General features: G+C 52.5%; 7 protein-coding genes across 7 annotated transcripts; 3 read left to right on the forward strand and 4 right to left on the reverse strand.

Moving 5' to 3' along the window:
• Positions 1 to 707: 707 nt before the first annotated feature.
• Positions 708 to 2,793, reverse strand: J7T55_001384 (uncharacterized protein; the record flags this gene model as incomplete). Its single annotated transcript, XM_053145475.1, has 3 exons — positions 708 to 1,847; positions 2,022 to 2,123; positions 2,260 to 2,793. 3 exons carry the CDS (start codon positions 2,791 to 2,793, stop codon positions 708 to 710), a joined length of 1,776 nt encoding a protein of 591 aa, XP_052991647.1.
• Positions 2,794 to 4,229: 1,436 nt separating this feature from the next.
• J7T55_001385 (uncharacterized protein) lies at positions 4,230 to 5,432 on the forward strand (the record flags this gene model as incomplete). Its single annotated transcript, XM_053145476.1, has 1 exon — positions 4,230 to 5,432. The coding sequence occupies one exon, from the start codon at positions 4,230 to 4,232 to the stop codon at positions 5,430 to 5,432; it is 1,203 nt and encodes a 400-aa protein (XP_052991648.1).
• Positions 5,433 to 6,532: 1,100 nt separating this feature from the next.
• Positions 6,533 to 7,474, forward strand: J7T55_001386 (uncharacterized protein; the record flags this gene model as incomplete). The annotated part of the gene is made up of 1 exon (XM_053145477.1): positions 6,533 to 7,474. One exon carries the CDS (start codon positions 6,533 to 6,535, stop codon positions 7,472 to 7,474), a length of 942 nt encoding a protein of 313 aa, XP_052991649.1.
• A 65-nt stretch (positions 7,475 to 7,539) lies between these two features.
• On the reverse strand, positions 7,540 to 8,211 carry J7T55_001387 (uncharacterized protein; the record flags this gene model as incomplete). Its single annotated transcript, XM_053145478.1, has 1 exon — positions 7,540 to 8,211. One exon carries the CDS (start codon positions 8,209 to 8,211, stop codon positions 7,540 to 7,542), a length of 672 nt encoding a protein of 223 aa, XP_052991650.1.
• A 730-nt stretch (positions 8,212 to 8,941) lies between these two features.
• On the reverse strand, positions 8,942 to 10,342 carry J7T55_001388 (uncharacterized protein; the record flags this gene model as incomplete). The annotated part of the gene is made up of 3 exons (XM_053145479.1): positions 8,942 to 9,500; positions 9,558 to 10,020; positions 10,114 to 10,342. 3 exons carry the CDS (start codon positions 10,340 to 10,342, stop codon positions 8,942 to 8,944), a joined length of 1,251 nt encoding a protein of 416 aa, XP_052991651.1.
• Positions 10,343 to 14,032: 3,690 nt separating this feature from the next.
• J7T55_001389 (uncharacterized protein) lies at positions 14,033 to 15,084 on the forward strand (the record flags this gene model as incomplete). The annotated part of the gene is made up of 2 exons (XM_053145480.1): positions 14,033 to 14,057; positions 14,108 to 15,084. 2 exons carry the CDS (start codon positions 14,033 to 14,035, stop codon positions 15,082 to 15,084), a joined length of 1,002 nt encoding a protein of 333 aa, XP_052991652.1.
• Positions 15,085 to 16,858: 1,774 nt separating this feature from the next.
• On the reverse strand, positions 16,859 to 17,127 carry J7T55_001390 (uncharacterized protein; the record flags this gene model as incomplete). Its single annotated transcript, XM_053145481.1, has 2 exons — positions 16,859 to 16,972; positions 17,035 to 17,127. The coding sequence occupies 2 exons, from the start codon at positions 17,125 to 17,127 to the stop codon at positions 16,859 to 16,861; spliced, it is 207 nt and encodes a 68-aa protein (XP_052991653.1).
• Positions 17,128 to 17,718: the final 591 nt, after the last annotated feature.

The following is a 17,718-nucleotide window of genomic DNA, read 5'->3' on the forward strand; positions in this document are numbered from 1 at the left end:
TTGAAAGCCGCTTATAGTTATTGAGAAACGCGCAAGCAATATTTTTTATAAACAGTAGACATCATGAGCCCGTGACAGCAATCACTAATCCACTTCCAAGGCCTATGTGGATCCGTTCATGAAGTTGCCCAAAGGGAAATTTACAACCCACGATCATAGCTACTAGTCTTAGCTACTAGTCTTGTCACTACTTGAGAGCTTGTAGTTCCAATCGCTAGCCTATCCCTATTATGCATTGGTATTTTACCTCATTGCGGGGCACCTGACCCTACTGTGGATCAATCGTCTCCTTTCATCTTCGCAAGGAGACCGCTGGCCCTCAAGTGTCCGACGAAATTGAAGAGGCACTGCATGAACTACGCTGCTCGCAAAAAATGGGCATTTGATCCCATGTTTTGGAAATACATAGATTAGCACTTTTTCTACGAAAACACTTGTGTCAGCTACGAAGACAGGCTGCACCTAATATGACCTTCGGAGCGCGAGAAGATGGAAAAATGCTCGACAAAGAGGTGAATAAGTGGGATGGGGATAGAGGCAGAGGATATCTGGAGATTCTTCTGAAAGACTCTTAAAGGTGCAATGGCTTTCGTCACGTACTAGCCTGATTCTACTCAATACCCAATAAATTTGTGATGAAAGGATATTTGAAGGATATTTCATAACTTGGTTTTCAAAATAAAATCGAAGAATGATGCCTAGCCGACTCAATTGCCCTCAGCTGCGTGCTTCGTGTCCACTTTCCATTCTCGGAGCACTTGACCCGCGAAACCGTCATCACTCAGCGTTCTCCACGCGACGAGAGCCATCCCCTTGCCGCATTCCACCGCTCTATCAAAGGATTCATCCGTACCTGCCGCAGCGGCAAAGCCCTTCGTGTGATTCCCCTCGCCCACCTGAGTGTCTATCCCAAAGGCACCGTGGAAGCCAGGGCACTCATAACAGACATCGCCCATATCTGTGCTGCCAGCAAGGAAGTCGCTTGGCTCACTTGGGTGGACGGTACCGCGCGGCATGGCATCCACGTACGCCTCGCACAGCTTCTTGCTCGCTCGTACGTCTGCATAGGAATTCAGAGTCTCGACCTCAAACTTGCATTCTGTCGCAAGCGCCGCCCCCTCAAAGCACTTCAGCACGCGTAGCCACAAGGTTTCCGCATGCGCCTTAGTATTACTGCGGACGTAGTACTCAACGGTACAATGCGCAGGAATGACGTTGGGCCGGTCACCAGCCTGCCGAAAGACGCCGTGGATGCGCTCGTACGGCCGGATCTGCTGTCGCAACATGGCGATGGCGTTGTACGAGAGACACACCGCGTCGAGGGCGTTGGCGCCCTCCCAGGGTGCCATGGCCGCATGTGCTTCCCTGCCGGTGAAGTGCACGCGCTTCTTGACGTTTGCCAGCATCGGCACGTACGAGACGCCGCGCACCGGGGCGGACAGGCGGTAGCCCGGGCCCGGGTGGACCATCAGGCTGGCCGCGCAACCCCTGTAGGCGCCGGCCTCGATCAGCTTAAGCTTGCCGCCGCCGCCTTCCTCTGCCGGAGTGCCGAGCAGCCGGACCCGTCCCGGGGACCTGGAGGTCTTCAGTGCGGCGGCTGTGCCGAGGAAGGCAGCGAGGCTCGCGGAGGCGATCAGGTTGTGCCCGCAGGCGTGGCCGATCCCCGGCAGTGCGTCGTACTCGGCGTTGAAGATGATGAGTCTGCCGCCCAACCCATACTCGGCCGAGAAGGCTGTCTCGAGACCGAAAGCATGTGGGACAACTGTGAAGCCGAGCTTGGTCAGGAGGTTGACGAAGGTATCATGAGCTTGGTGTTCCTCATAAGCCAGCTCTGGGTTTGAATGGATCTAGGCGCGACTTGTCAGCCCGAGGCATGGCGTATTTGGCGGTCTTGTCAAAGCCAGGAATTTTGCTCATTGTATGAGGTGATATCTGGCGTTGAAACAGACATCAACCTTGAAAAGAAAGGGGGACCCCGGCCCAAGGGGGGGGGGGTGGCGGCAGCGGGACTAACGACCCACCTCGTCATTGATGAAGCGGATGTGTTCGACACGAGAGTCAATCTCTCCATGGATGATTGCTTCTGCGTCAACACGCGCCATGGTCTCGTTCCGATTTTCTAACTAAGAATAGAAATTAGACTCTGATGAAGCTCTCGGGTTGTGAGCTTCCTGATGACGTCTGAGTAATGTTCCTAGGTGTAATGCGGGTGCGATCGAGATGACGCCCTGTCGAGGTGACGCCCTGCCAGCTACTTACCCAGTCGGGCAGCTGACCACCCAGCTCTGCACTAGCCTCGAGATCGATTTGCCTCAAAGGGTCCAGACGGGGATTGTTTGCAGGGCCGTGGTTATGTGGCAGGGTGCTAAGGGTATCGATTTCCCATTCGAAGCCTGTTCTTTTCAAGCAATCCACGGAGAAGATGAAAGGACAGTTGATTTTACGTGGACTGCTGTCCGCATCGTTGGACTTTTGAGAAGAGGACTGGCCGCTACGGGTACACTGGTACAGCTTCTTCGCGCCCAACTTCCCCTTTTTAGCAGAACGCCGCAGAGATATCGCATACCCTTCAGTAGCTGCGAAAGAATCTAGAAAAGAAGTAAGGCTATCTTCAGTTCTTAGGCGCTTGCCGTGGGGCGGTGGACGCATTGTGTGTACGGTGGGTGGTTGATTGTTATTCGCTATATTAGTTACAGCAGGGCTTGCTACGTCGCTCGCTGTGTCGTCATCTGAGACCTCGAGGATTTCAGGCTGCGAAGCCATCTGACTGTCGGGAGTAATCGAGGTCTCCATTTCCAAGGTGGTTGAAATGAAAGAAGCTATTTTCAACAGCAGAAAGAGCGTGGTTGTTGCGTGGATGACGGGGTCAATCAGGGGTGGCGCGTGGAACTGGGGAAAGTCGCGTGGCTGCAGCCATTTTCGCGGCCGTCAAAATAAGGTTCGCGGGCGCCACTTGCGAGCCGTACGGCCATGACGGACCGCTCTCGGCCAGCAACGGGGAGATCGGGTCCACGGGTTAGGGGTGAGCCATGCCCCCGCCCGTTCCACGCGGATAATGTTCTAGAAGACAAGATCACACGGTATTGGAGATGCCGTCGTACCCAGGAGTCAGCAGGAGTGTTTGAGAGGGCAGAGGGTCAGCTTCCTTCTGGCCATTGATTGGATATACTGAATAAGTTATAGTGTGATGGGGTGACATTGGCAGACAAGCAGAAGCAGCATCGATCCGTCTGGACTGCAATCGACCTCAGGGTACTGCGCTCGGCGAGGTTCTGCAACCTGAAGTGGTTCAGGAGGTACTCTGCCGAGCCGGGCAGTCGCAGATCCTCGGTCTCCAGGCTAGGCATCGCTTGAGGGAGAGAACTCGGACGAAAGATACAATTGTTGGCTCAGAGTGTTTGAGCGCAAACGACTGACCTGTGTGTGTTGCCATCTGCACTGTGGGTATGTCTTGCATCGTGATCTATGTACGTCAATGTCATCAAAGAAGTCTCCATTTTAACCAGCCCAGAGAGCCCTCTCCATGCTGCAATTCCAGTAAGAAAGTAGGACATGACTCAAACAAAGTTTAAGCTGAATCGGCTGCAGTGTTCCTCGCAGCTGCGTTCGTCACAACCTTTTTCGGCATTGTGGACGAGCGTGCCATTGGCGCACTCTGCAGCCCTTAACTGGGGACGAAAGCTTATTATGATACTGTAGCAATGATGAAAGACTAAATACATCTAATTGGGTACCCACCCCCTGGAATGGGAAATTGGGTGGTAAATTCGGCGACTTCCTGGTGGCAGCCAGCTCCCCCTCAACCCTGCTAGCACGGTATCAAGTAGCATTGTGACCTGGGCAGGCTGGCAGGTTAAGGCGACGGGACAGGATGCGGAAGTATTGGCAGAGGCCAAAACAGATTCTTCAGCCGGGCGAACCGCTGATATCGGGCAGCCCTGAGGCCCAGAACCGAGTGCGGTTTCCGACATGACATCCATTCTCTTAATAACCATTCTTTCACCACGCAACATGCTTTAGCATAGGATCAATATCAGCAATTCCACTGCCAGACGCACCGATCGAACCGTCAATTCCAGCAATTACCGATTCGGCATTAGTGGAGGACTCTCGTCCCACCACTCAGCCAGGCCCATGAGGAAATCCGAAGGAGCTGCCACATCATCCGAATAAGTGCTTGACAGCGGGTCCCAAAGCAGTGCACAACCAAAAGCCGCCGCGATGGCACCATGGGCCAAACAGCCTCCGAGCTATCGCAATATGTGCGCATCCTCGCCTCTCGCGATCAAGGCGTTGGCGCCACGGCGATCAACATCGAAACCATAGAGCCCGCACAGCGCTATACTATGGTGGCACTGCTGGGCTGCGCGCTGTGGAACAGCCTCGAGATGCTCCCGATTATCCTGTTGACTTTCAAACGATACTCTGGTCTGTATTTTTGGAGTATGATATTTTCCACGCTAGGAGTTGTCTTGTCTGCGATCGGCTTCATCTTTCTCGTCTTCGACATAGGTGCAGGGAACAGAGTTCAACCAGCCTTCATGGCAGCCTTCGGATGGGTGCCTATGGTCAGTGGCCAGAGTCTGGTGCTCTTCAGTCGGCTTCATCTACTTCGGCTGTCGAGGACCTTGAGGAAGTGGATCCTCGTCATGATCATCTTCACCATCATCTTTGTGCAGATTCCAACTTTGACTCTTACGGTTGGCAGCCAAAGTAATCATCCTGGCCAACAAGCATGGGTCAGACCCTATCAGATCGTCGAAAGGATACAGGTGGTTGTTTTCTTTATCCAGGAAGTCATCCTCAGCTCGCTGTACTTGTGGAGGTGCTTCAAATTCCTCGTGGCCCGCAACGGTAATGAGACCGGCTTCAGCAGCGACAGGGCCCGATGGGACGTCCAGAAGATGTTCATCCATCTCCTCATCGTCAACGTCATTGTCATCGCCCTCGACGTTACGATCATCGCTCTACAGTACTCTGGCCTCTTTTTGGTCCAAATCAGCTACAAGCCTTTCGCCTACAGCGTAAAGCTCAAGATTGAGGCCAACATCCTGACGCAGCTGGTCGATTTCGTCAAAGCCAGGCACAGGCACGGCACATTCACGCTGACGCCCGAAGCTCAACAGGAGTGGGACGACACCCTGGACAGGGTGTTTGGCACGGTAGAGAACCTCAAGAATGAGGCCGAATACCACCAGGGGGGCAGGACTGACCCGGGGACGACTGCGAAGCATACGGGCTCGGGCTCAAGCGCGACGCACGCGGGCGCCGAAGTGAGAGAGATACATGAGGAGGCCGTCGTTTATCCGGCAAGGTATACGCAAGGCAATCCCGAGGCTCCCTTTGTTCGTTGGTGGCACCCGGAAGAGGTGAGGGAGGTCTATAGTCGGAGGCAATCTCAACGGCCGCCAGAAAACGTGTATAATAATTGATGCCATACGAATCTACTAATCGTCCAATACCGGGCATTGCGAACTTTGACGACGTCGTTACCACGGTGCGAATTGGGAAAATGCAGGTTTGGGTGGTATCCCAGCTACATGAGGTGACGTAAGATTGTCCTCCCTTCTCGTTCTGCCTAAACCCACTCACCGAGCCTCAAAGTTGCTGCCTCTTTCATACTCCACCTCACAGCTGCGCCTCAAACAGGACATATATGGGATCTCTCTACAGAATAAATACCACTGTACCACTAAGTCAATATAATCCCAAGCCCGTTTCGACTCATAAGCAAAAACATTTACCATCCAGCAATACTATTCACCATTATCTCATTGAAATGGCAAGCCTTCCAGACGATGTGCTGAGCCACATATTCTCATTTCTCCCACATGAAACCCTAGTTCAATGTCGCTTTCTCAACCGATCGGTCGAGCCACTCGCGAGTGCTCTCGCTTTCCGTCACGTCCATCTCGAGACCGGTCTCGACGTCAACCCGTTCCTGAACATCGCCGGATCTGAAAGATTGAGACCTCTGGTACGAGAGCTCACATTGAGCCTTTCGCGGACGGCAGCTCCTCCAAATAATGGGCTTGAGCATGGCGTGCGGATCCAGCGATATCTGCGGACCATCAGGGTGCTTCCTCTTGTGAGATTTCTTGATGGGCTGCGGACGCTGAACGTGAGGTTCAGCCGGGCAAAAAGCTATACGGGAGATCACGGACGCTGGATGAGTGACGACATTGCCTTGTTGACAGATCAACAAGGTCAAACTCCGATGTGCATTACCACCATATACATGGAGACTATCCTAAAATGCTTGTCCGGATCCTGGACAAGGGAGTCGCAAGCCCGGTGGGAGCATGGCTGGGATAAATGGTTTGCACCCAGGGCGGAAAGACTGCAATCTTATCTGTCTTTGGAAATCAGCACCCAAGCAGATCCGGAATCTTCCAGCACGACGCAACACTTTCCTGACACAGGCATCAATCTGTCAAGTTTGACGGTATCGAACCTTTCAGAGAAGGATGCTGAGTATTTAATGTCTTCTGCCACGCTGAAAAGATTTCTCGAAACCCAGTCCTTGTCAACAATGCAGTTGTTGACGAATTCCGGCAAACATGATCGCGGCTATGATCCGGGATCACTTTTGTGGAACAGATACAGATTTTTCGAAGATTTACCGTCGACATGGCTCTCGCCCTCGATTTCCGACCGCCTGCGTACCCTGTCTCTTTACTCACATGACTATTGGGGCTGGTGTCCAAGGATTGATTTTCGAGTGCTTAGTCAAGGCCCAAATGGCACCGGAGGACTCTCTAATCTCAGGACCCTCGCTCTTGGGAGATACGTCTTCAGTCACCAGTGGCAAATCGATTGGATCGCTGGACTTGGCTCCGACAATGGCCGTGGTGGGCTCGAGGAGCTCTACTTGGATGATTGCCCGATAATGTGGCGGGCGCGAGTGCTTGGTCCAGTGGACAGCGAGGGCTTTCCACAAGAAGAGGTCATGACACGAGAGGATGTCCATCCTAGCTCATGGAACCCAATCACTCTCGAAATTGACCTTCGATGGAGCACCGTCCTTCCAGAATGGCAACAAAAGATGCAGTATTTGAAGGTTTTCAGGATGGGATATGGGGACTGGGATGGAAAGTGCAGCGGAGATGTTGCCATGGCGAAGACAGCATCTCGAGCTCGGGTGATTCAAGGCGCATATGAGGTGGCGAAACGCGGAAACGAGGACACAGTCCATGTGCATTACGACAAATATTCTATGAACGATCGCCACAAACACGGCTACGAGATCATCCGAGATGGAGTCGGTCTGAGTCAGAAACGAGAATGTCTGCTACAGTATGTCCACTTCGAGATCGCCCTGGGAGCTTCACCTTGGGTCGAACGAGACTTCAAGGAGGCTCTCATAAATGAATTTGAGGATGGATACCAGCGATACGAGGCAGCGAGGCGCCAAGACGAAGAGGCGCTCCATGCGCTCTATGTCGCCACAGGCTGCCCGTCCCCGGTGTTCTAGACTGAATCAAACGTCGGTATGGCACGAAGACGCAGGAGGATAGCCGCCAGTGGCTTAGTTACCAGTCAAAGAAAACCATGCAAAGCCTCATCCAACGTCTTACCCTCCCTCCACGCGATCGCATCACCCTTCTTAGCCAACCCAACGCGATTATGCCAGACGACCCTCATCCCAGCATCCGTAGCACCCTGAACATCTCCCGCACTGCCGGCAACAAAAAGAATCTCATCCAACTGCACGCCGAGTCGTGGAAGGATAGCCTCGTATGCTTCCTTTGCAGGCTTGTAGAAGCCACTGTCCTCAGCCGTGATGGCAGCGTCAAAACTGAACCCACCGCCGACAGACTGCTCAGCTCTCCGCACAGCGACGGGTCCCAACTCCGCTGAGCAATTTGTAACCACGCCGAGCTTATATCCCCTTGCCTTAAGCTCCGGGAGGACCTGCGCCACCTCTGGCCACGCCTGTAGCTGCTGCCAGTTCTGGACAAGCGCTGCGGGTGCCGAGTCCGGGAGGCCGACGTCGCGGGCTGATTGCTCCACGAGGCTTTCATATGCGGTTGATGGCGAGTATGCGCCTGCACCGAAGGTGAGCTCGAGGTACTGCTTGCGCCAGCGGCGGCCTTCTTCTGTTGTTTTGGACGGCGTCGATGCGTCCCAGAGACTCCATGAGTCGAGCAGGGCTGTCAAGAGGTCGAAGACGATGGCTTTAGGGCGCCAATTGGGATCTTCATTCGTCATGGCTGGTTTCTCGGTTCCTGTGAGACTCGACTATGAGAGAGGATAAGACTGTGGGCTGCCTTGCAGTTTTCTGGTATTTAACTCTAAGCCGTCAGTTGGCGCTTACGCGCTTGTGCTAGCTGTGGGTATATCACGGCAATGACATACTCCGCGCTTTGTCGGTGCGCCCTTACGGCTCCGAGTACGGAGCCGTTGCGGAGGACTGCAAATGCGGGTCGGGAGGATTCGGCGGAAGTAAATTGACAAATACTATGTAAGATGCGGTCAAATATTTCCCGTATAATCTGTAGTTTAAACGAGTGTCGGGCGGCGTATGTGTGGATCACGAGACTCGGGCAGTGCAGGAAAACGTGATTTGACCGAATCTCTCGATCTTTCTAATTTAACTAGGTCCCTCTATGTCCCAGTCTTTCTTGGAGAGCAACGGATCGACCTGAGTTAATTGTTAGTTGGAGCTGATGTGTAACTGATAGTCAAGTGAAAACAGAAGCAAGAGCTCGAATTTCCCGTAGAACATTCATAGTCAACAGAAAGTTGCGAAGATAAGGGGACCAAGAATTAGTGGCTGCATTCAGCCCGGAGTTTCAATACTAGTACCAAATGTGAGCACATTGGAAGGAAAAGCGTATTGCGAAAAGTGTGGTATCTCAAATTAGCGGACGCATTCCTGCTATGGTGGAAAAGAAACATTAAATAGATTGTTCGACAATCCTGCGCGACATTAGGATCTCTAGTCCCTAGTCAGCCTGACCTCTGTCGTGACGGTGATCTGACCGTCATTTGGAGTCCCAAGCCGATCCCGCGACTGAAACATATCTTGCGAGCTCCTGACATTCACCGTTGGCGACGCATCCTGCAGCCACGTGTCGCCACTCCGCATCGTCATCCCAGTCTTCGGCGCGCCGCTCTCGAGGTCGTCGCCTGACAGCCTTCTCCAGTTGTTGTTTTGCCTCGTGAGCTCGATAGCATCGTCGTCTAGCGCGTGCACCTGGACGGTGTTGCCCTTCTTGCTTTGTCCGAACGACTTGGAACCCGAGAATCCCGACGTGCCCTTGGATTTGCCATACTTGGTCGTGACCGAGCTGAGGCTGCTCTTGATCGCCTTCTTGATCGATTCTGGAGTGTAGTGCGAGACCAGGGCGCGCAGGTGAGGCAGGCAGCCTGTAATAATGTACACGCTTGTCTCGATAATGGACCAACCGACGAGGTCGACTGACGCAAAGGTGCGATCGCCGAAGGCAGCCGTGCTGAAGAAGATTCTTGCGCGGATGACGGATGCGATGATACCGCTATGAGATCGTCAGCTGGAAGTACCCAACTGGGTGTTATAATGCAGATTCACTTACAAACTCGCGACAAGAAACACAGCAACCAGCGCCAACCTCTTGACCATTGGCATCTTCAGATGCCAAATAGTCTGCATTGGCAATGCCATGATTGCCAAGTCAAGCACAAACCCAGGTAGAGCCTGCGCGTGGAAGAAGGCCTGCACGTCGAAGCAGCGTCCCCCTGGGATGGTCCTGTCCCACCAAAAAGCGATCGGGGTGCATTGGAAGCAGGCCGCTACGACGAGAGAGACGGATGTCATGGCGGTGAGGGTAAAGAGGACCAATGCCGCGTTACGCATTGCGCCCTTCCAGTTGAAGATGCGCAGATATAGACAGATGATGCCCAGCTTAGGCAGCGCGACGGACGTGAAGTAAATAAGTTCGAAGGCGAGGATGGACTGCGCCCAGCCGGTGAGTTGTTTTGGGTGAAACTCCTCGACGAATTCGACGTGGCGACCGACGCCGCCAATCTTGGTCATAACTGTGGCAGAGTATTAATAAACTTGTCTCGCCACTTACGTCTGCTTGAGAGAGTCCAGCCAAGCGGTTTCTGAGGGTAAAGCCGGCCACTTACTTATCCCAACAGCACACATTCCGAGATTGACAACATAAGCCGCAATCAGGAACATATCATCGGCATATACGCCTCCTCCTTGGAATCTTTTTGCGAAAAATCGTAGACCCAGGATAATTGTTGTGAGAACTGCGAAGGCGATGGAGATCCCCACCAACTGTGAACTCCTGTCCTCTGCCAGATATTCCGCCGTGATCACTGCCCGTCGCATCGCCATCTCTATCGCCATTTTATCCATTTTGCTTGTCGATATTAATATTCTTCGGAGGGGGGGGGGATCTCTGTCGTTATTTGTCCCCAATAATGAATGCTGAGGCGTGTAAGTTATCGAAGTGAACGCCCCCAAGCCGGCTCGGGTTGTTTTATGTCGAGCTTAAATTCCGCCGTACGGGCATGGCAATGCTTGGCTAGCAGAACGAAAAAGCTTGATATTATTACAACACGCGCACTCGGCGGGGACCACCATTATTTAGTCGAGAAGACTGGAGACAGCGGGATGTCATATGGCCTTCACTGGCTGCGGGTGCAGCGCTGGGGGTGACGTTTACGGGCTAGCTGTCCGAGGATGTCCCGCCAGTCTCGTCTCGGACCGCTCATGCACGACTCAGTTCATGTTCGATCCTGCGGCGACTTGCATGGGAATCTGGGCATTCGCAAACGCGGATGCAGCTGCTTCCCGTCCGAAGTGGGGACGGCACCAGAGGCGACCAGGGAACCACCATCGAGCGGCTCGCTGCCCACAAGATTAAGTTCCTTGTTCTCTAGAGTTGATTCGACCCCCCAGTGGAAATGAGTGCGAGTCTGCCGATAGGCCTCGGCAGGCTCCCCTGCGCAGATTATTCGGACGTTGACGTCGATCGGATGATCTTGCCCCGGCCGGCTTCTAGGCCTGAGAGGGCCCTGATTTTGTGAACATGCTTGGACGCCTCGAATCATGTCGTGCTGTGGCATTATGTCAGAGGGTGCCATGACTTCCCGGACATTGAGCCGTCAGCCATTTCTTTGCAGCTGTGGGACTGATTGAGCCGATTCCAACGATGCTTTTTTCGATTTTCCATGGGCATGGAGGCCGGCCGCCGGACAGGTATTTTGCGCATGGAATGCTCCGAAAAGAAAGGTGGAGCGGGCGCAGAGCGCCAGAGCGCGCCATGATTTCGGCCGGTAGCTCGATGTCTTCGAAACAATGGCGGCGAATCCAGGGATGTCCTTACAATGCGCTGCATTGCGAGCAGGGACCCCGCCTAGCATAGGGCGCGACTTGGCCCCTTTTTTTACCCCTTCGGAAATTCATGCAAGAGAATTGCTACAAATAGCCGTCTGAAGTTCACAGGTCTAAGCCGGCGTGTCGGGTTCGCCGCCCATGTCCAGAGACGGGGACTGATATTCACGACAGCAACGGTTTGACCGGTTGTCGTTCATCGCTTCGTTGTTTACGTGTCTAATTCTCCATGACTCTGGAGAGTTTCGATTGACACCTGGTTGAATAGTTTCATAGTACAAACCAAACCTCCTGAGGCCACTCATTCAATCCACTGCATACACGGCCAAGGCCCAACTGACGACGCACAGGGCCCGGACAAGATAGCCGAGAGCTTGAATATAACAAAGATTGGGCTCCGGATGTGATACCCGGACGATGATGACTCATGGGAACGGGATTTGCACAGCCTTTTGAAGATTCGACCAGTGAGCGCTCCCTATCAAGACGTAATTTGATGCCACCCTGGCCACTGCGTCTGTGGCAGAGCTCATTCGCTCGCAACTGAAGCTGTCGGCACCAATATGTCGTGCATCGCACCTCGCATGTCTGAAAAGCATATTGATCGACGGCAGTGAAGCAGACAGCCGACACGTCGCCTCTCACGAGCTTTTCGCTCGCAATCTCCGGCAGAGCTCCTCAGGAACCGGGAATATGCAACAACGTTTAAAGTTCAATCAATTACACTAAAAGACATAACAGGGTGAGGAATCAGCCGACGGATAGGTTCATTTACTTTAATGCTGTCACTTTCACCCAATCAAAACACATTTTCCAGGAAACCGCTGGATGACAGATCTAGTGCTTGGGGGCATCCCTTGCCGCAAGCTGGCAAAACATACACGTGTGCCGCGGCAGATCATGCTGCAAGAAGCCCCCTGAAGAGCACGTAAATCAGACGATAAATGCGCGCGATCCTCGACCTTCCAAAGCTAGTCACAGAAGCCTGTCAAAAGCAAGCCTGGCAGTTGAACCTGGAGAAGTGTGGAGATCGTCGAGCACGGCCCTGGGGCCACTAACGATTTAGGGCCTGGAGTTGCGAGCCAGTGGCCGTTGGCAGATGCATGCATATCATGGAGATTATGGGGCGATTTATATTATACTCTGGTGGGCTCGACCTATTTCCTATCGCTCGAACGGAACCAGCTTTCGTTCCTCCGGCAAGGGCCTGTCGGTTTTGAGACCGGCCTCCAGGTCTTCGGATTTTCCGTGACATTGCAGGCGACCAGGCGATGCTTGGCAGTAGATATCCTTGCCGTGTCTCCCATTTGGCATACCACAGCAACTACTTTGTACCCGTAGACAGTGCCGTTCTTGCCCCCTGTTTGGATCGTAAGAAGGAGCAGGAGTTTGGATGCAGACTGAGAGAAGACATACAAGTGCCGACAGGTCCGCGCGATTTTCGATGATGCCAAGGCCTTTAAAAGCAACTGCCTAGGCCGTACTCGTTCGTCTACACCTTGTCTGAGACGGTGGATCGAATACACGCAATACCGATGGTCCTGATCTCATAGGGTTTGTGGATTGCAGGATCGAAACCCTGCTTCTTGCAGATTTACAGCTCAGCTCTCCCCGAATTGCCGACATCGTTTTCACTTGCGCACAGGGCAGCCGCATCACTATGCGCAGCGGAATTTGCAATTGTAAATTCAGAGGTCCTGGCGCAGTGTGGGCAATGCCTACTAAATACAGGCCTCTAGCTGCATCGCCCAACCGCGTAACCCAGACGCTAAGTGCTGATCGACAAGCAAGCAGACGCTCAGACTCAATATTGACGCCCGATCGACGACCAAGAAACTATATCTAGAGAAAGGTCATCTAGCGAATCGCCGACGAGGAAGTTCAAGTCTTGGAATTACCGGCAGCCCTGTCACTCACACAGTGACTGAATGTAGAACCCTGCCCCCCGAGGGGATCCTCAACAGGTACCCTCGGCGAGGTGCTGTACCAATTCAGACTCCACCCGCTACGGCTCTCCTAGCTGCAGATGGCCAGCGGATTCGTCATTACAGATGATCGCGGGGCGAGACCACAGTCGGAGACAGGTTGCTATATTATTGGTGTTCTGTATTCGGGCATACATGAGCGAACTCGAGCAAGAATACGACAGAATATACAGTGTGAACGTAACGCTGGCGCCACGCAAATCACGCATGTGCCAAGGCTAAAACGAGCCAGAAGATCCGAAAGAAAAGATAGCGATGGGTAGATCAGTTGCGCGCCCATTCGCTTTCGGCCGACTGGCCGGACGAACTTAAAAGATGAATCATGAAATGGTATGTGGACCTTTGCTACACAGTACAGTATACCGTTGACCCCATTTGACTGGATTTTGGAGCGGCCAGGTGGGGAAGGCCAGACGACCTCGGGATCCATTTGGACCCGCCTAGCCCAGTGCGGGTAAATCAGATTGACTCGCGAACATCACTGTTGTATAATCATTAGCTTGTGATGTAATCGGAGTTAAAGCCATTCTTACAAATCGACAATCGGGCGAGCCCATTCCAAAGCGTCACAATGTGGTTATATCATTCCAATGTCTATCCACGTGAGGCTACATGAAAGCCATGACATCAATCACAATATACTCCTCTTCACATCAATTCCATTCAGCCAGCAAATCTGCCTCAGAATAATCAGCGCAAGTCCAATCCATACACCATGAAGGAGGCAATTGTTGACCAAGGTAAGACCTCTGAGGGGTTACAAACTCACTTTTAATTAATGATAGTCCAGGGCCTGTGGTCAAGATCATTGAATCTTCAATCCCAAAGCCCAATGATGACCAAGTTGTCATCAAGGTGGCAGTCAGCGGTTCGAACCCCAAAGACTGGAAAGTGCCTGAATGGATGCCCGAAAAAGTACTCAACCAGGGTGACGACATCGCCGGCACCGTGCACGAGGTCGGCGCCAATGTGACCGAGTTCAAGCCCGGCGATCGTGTGATGGCTTTCCACGAGATGATGACACCAGGCGGCAGTTATGCCGAGTACGCCGTCGCATGGGCGCACACCACAGCGCATATCCCCAAGGGCACGTCGTTCGAGGAGGCCGCTGCAATCCCTCTGGCTGCACTTACGGCCGCTTGTGGGCTCACCACGAAGCTTGGCCTGCCGCAGCCGTGGCAGCCCGCGAGCGAGCCGACGCCGCTTGTCATCTACGGCGCGGCCTCGGCGGTGGGCATCTACGTGGTGCAGCTTGCGCTGCGAGCTAACATCCACCCACTCATCTGCATCGCTGGCAACTCACAGGATCACGTGAAGTCGTTCATTGACCCCTCCAAGGGCGACACCATCATCGACTACCGTAGCGGCGACGATGCCGTGGTAGAGGGCATCAAGAAGGCCGCCAACGGTGCAAATCTTCTGCACGCGTATGACGCGGTCTCCGAGAAGAGCAGCTACGTCAACCTCGGTAAGGCGCTCTCTGACGGTGCTACGATTACCACCGTGTTGCCAGTGAAAGAGGAGGATGTGCGCAGCAGCGTCCAAGTAAAGAAGACCATGGTTGGCTCGGTGCACCAGGACGAGAAGGACCTCGGGTTCGTGTACATGAGATACTTCGCCAAGGGGCTCCAGGACGGTTGGTTCAAGCCTCAGCCACAGGAGGTCGTGCCAGGTGGGCTTGGCGGGGTCCAGAAAGGACTGGAAAACTTGAAGGCTGGGAAGGCGAACGCGGTCAAGTACGTGTTCAGAATTGCGGAGACGAAGTGAGGTATACACTGCACCTGGACAGGAGAATGAAACTTCATACCGGAGGCGGGGTCGAGTCTGAAAAAGTATACAATTCCAGGCATTCACCGACTGGCGTAATTCTGAGTGATCACATCGCAGAATAATAATCTGTACCTGTTCTCACGCGTCACATCGAGGTTGGGACACAAAGCTACGATGTGAAACTCGTCCCGTCTGAATATTAAGCATAGCGGTCATGATGAATTGACTTCAACCCGTGCTGTCGGAGCATATGATCAGTTGTATGCGGACTTAGGATGTATTAAGCTTGTCTGACATCATGTCGTCTTGAACTATCACCGCAGCGCATCTGAATGAAAATGCCAATATTGCTAGAACATCATCTAGCTTTCTGAGGGGCGTGCTGTATGCTTCTGGCAACATGTTTGGATAATTCATTAGCCGCGGCGATTCGCTTCCGACCCCCGGGCCAACCAGCGACCATGTCCACATCTTGTCAACCCGAGAAAAGGCAGTGTGCTACATACGGTCAGCTCGACCTCGTGGGCACTTGAGTATCAAGGAGAACACAAAAATGTCCAATGTGGAAGCCAGTGACACGAAGTGTATCACGTTGTTCGCGGAGTCGCTTCGCTCCTGATCATCCCCCATGCGTCTCATTTTCCATGTAATTTGAAAAATGTTCGCGATTCATTTCGATCTATCCACGTCTCCAAGTGTATTTCGTACACTTTAACGCGACGTCTGTCATTGTGAGGTCTGCACGAATGACTCGACATAAACAGATGGCCTATCTATTCAACTCGCAGATACACTAGTTTCACGATGGTTTCATCGAGCTCGTTGACCGGACGGCCAATGACTCTCAGATAACTGCCGTTCTCGCGATGATCAATCACTGCGGGCCGGTCTCGCCTTTGACCCCGGTGCACCTCAGGATAGAAGACCATTGGTGGCAACATTCTCGGGTCGACAAATCAACTGAGTGATCTGATGTGCTATGACCCTGATTCAATGGGAAAGGAAAAGAGTATCGCTGGTCATGGTACTGGCATTCCGCAGCATTCTCTGCGGCTTTTCGCTTCCACATCTATCACGTGGTATAGAGTGTGTAGGTGATCCAGTCGCCCAAAGGAGTTTCTGGATGGGCTCATTCCCTTTTTCTTCTAAAAGGGAAGGGGAAGAGAAGGGTCCGATTCAAATATTCTTCAGGTCTCAATTAAATTTACAAAGCCGTTTTGTAGCCTCGAGATTAACTTTCGAACGGAAAGCTTGGAGAAACCCTTCATCAATTGAACAATCATTCCAACGCGTACTCAGCGTTCTCTTTAATCTTTCCTCTGTCTAGTGTCCGGTCTCCTCGGAGGATGATAGATATATCACACGACGCCAACACCCGGTTATCGCATTCGAGACAACCATTTCTCGCCTCCGTGAAAACATAGTCTCCTTCTATTAATTTGTCTGAAATGAGGGCGAATTCTGTGATGTAGTATGATCACGTGATCAGAGAGGTAAAAAAAAACAGATACTTTGGTGTGATATTACATGAAGACACCGTACATGAAGATGAGAATGTCTACAAGAAATATATCCTCCGAGGCGTCATTCTAGCGGAAATATTCCGCCTGGGAGTAATGTGCTTTTGCAATGTTTCGCAGACACGGGAATAACATATTTCTCTCGCTCATGTGTTTGCAACCAGCACGCATGCAGGTTGTCGCAACCTTCGTGGAACAACAACTTTCAATCCTGACCTCCCCGTATCCTCAACATCTTCTACGTGTGGGCATCACGTATCAGCAAGCACGACATTATTGACGCAGTCAAATCCGCCCCGGGAGAGATACATCGCGTTGTCGTAGGAGCAGCAAGTTACTGGTCTTGGCTTCAGGTTGGGAAGATCCTGAAGATTCCCTTAACCGCATAGCACATCTGACTTGGTCACCACACGTTGCCAATACTCACCTGGTCCCATTTTGTCGCAAGAGGCTGGTAAATGAGGAAAGTTTGAATGATTGAAGCTATGTTGAGCGCGGCAATGAGCACCATGATTCCCATGGTGGTGTGATGAGCTGCATGATGGGTGTTTTCTTTCATGATATTGTGCATCAACAGGCTCGCAGAAATACAGAGCAGGCCCGTGACCAGAGTTCATAGAGCATCTGAAACGAGATTGGAATGTACAGTTGTTTCTCTTATGTCGGGGCATGTCAAGATGGTAGGTAGCAAAGAGACAAAATGACCTGGCAACCAAAGGAGTGTGTGGTGGGTATACCTTAGCTGCAAGCTCGAGATGGGATGCAGAGACATCTTGCTGGCGTTTGCCCTGGCCTTCGTCCACAATTTCCTATGTCGATCGGGACACTAGGGCTGTGCTGATGACGAAGGCTATGAGGACGAGTACATCTTTTAGACTAGGTCTCTCGGGAGAGGAATTATGCTGGATCCAGCAAATAGCTACAAGACGCTAGAAAGGTCAGAGTCTAATTGACTACTAAAGTGCACGTAGCGAGTAAGGTGTACTCGTGTACCATGTTGCTGGACGACCCTGAAAGGTAATGGGTCGTTGCGAGCTGGTAGATCTAGCAGGAAAGGGAGGCTCGAGGTCTTTTCTAATGGTCAGACGGCACGAAAGAAATACGAAAGGCT

Source organism: Diaporthe amygdali, assembly GCF_026229845.1.
Source record: "Diaporthe amygdali strain CAA958 chromosome Unknown NODE_21_length_814164_cov_65_183785, whole genome shotgun sequence".
Taxonomy (NCBI): domain Eukaryota; kingdom Fungi; phylum Ascomycota; class Sordariomycetes; order Diaporthales; family Diaporthaceae; genus Diaporthe; species Diaporthe amygdali.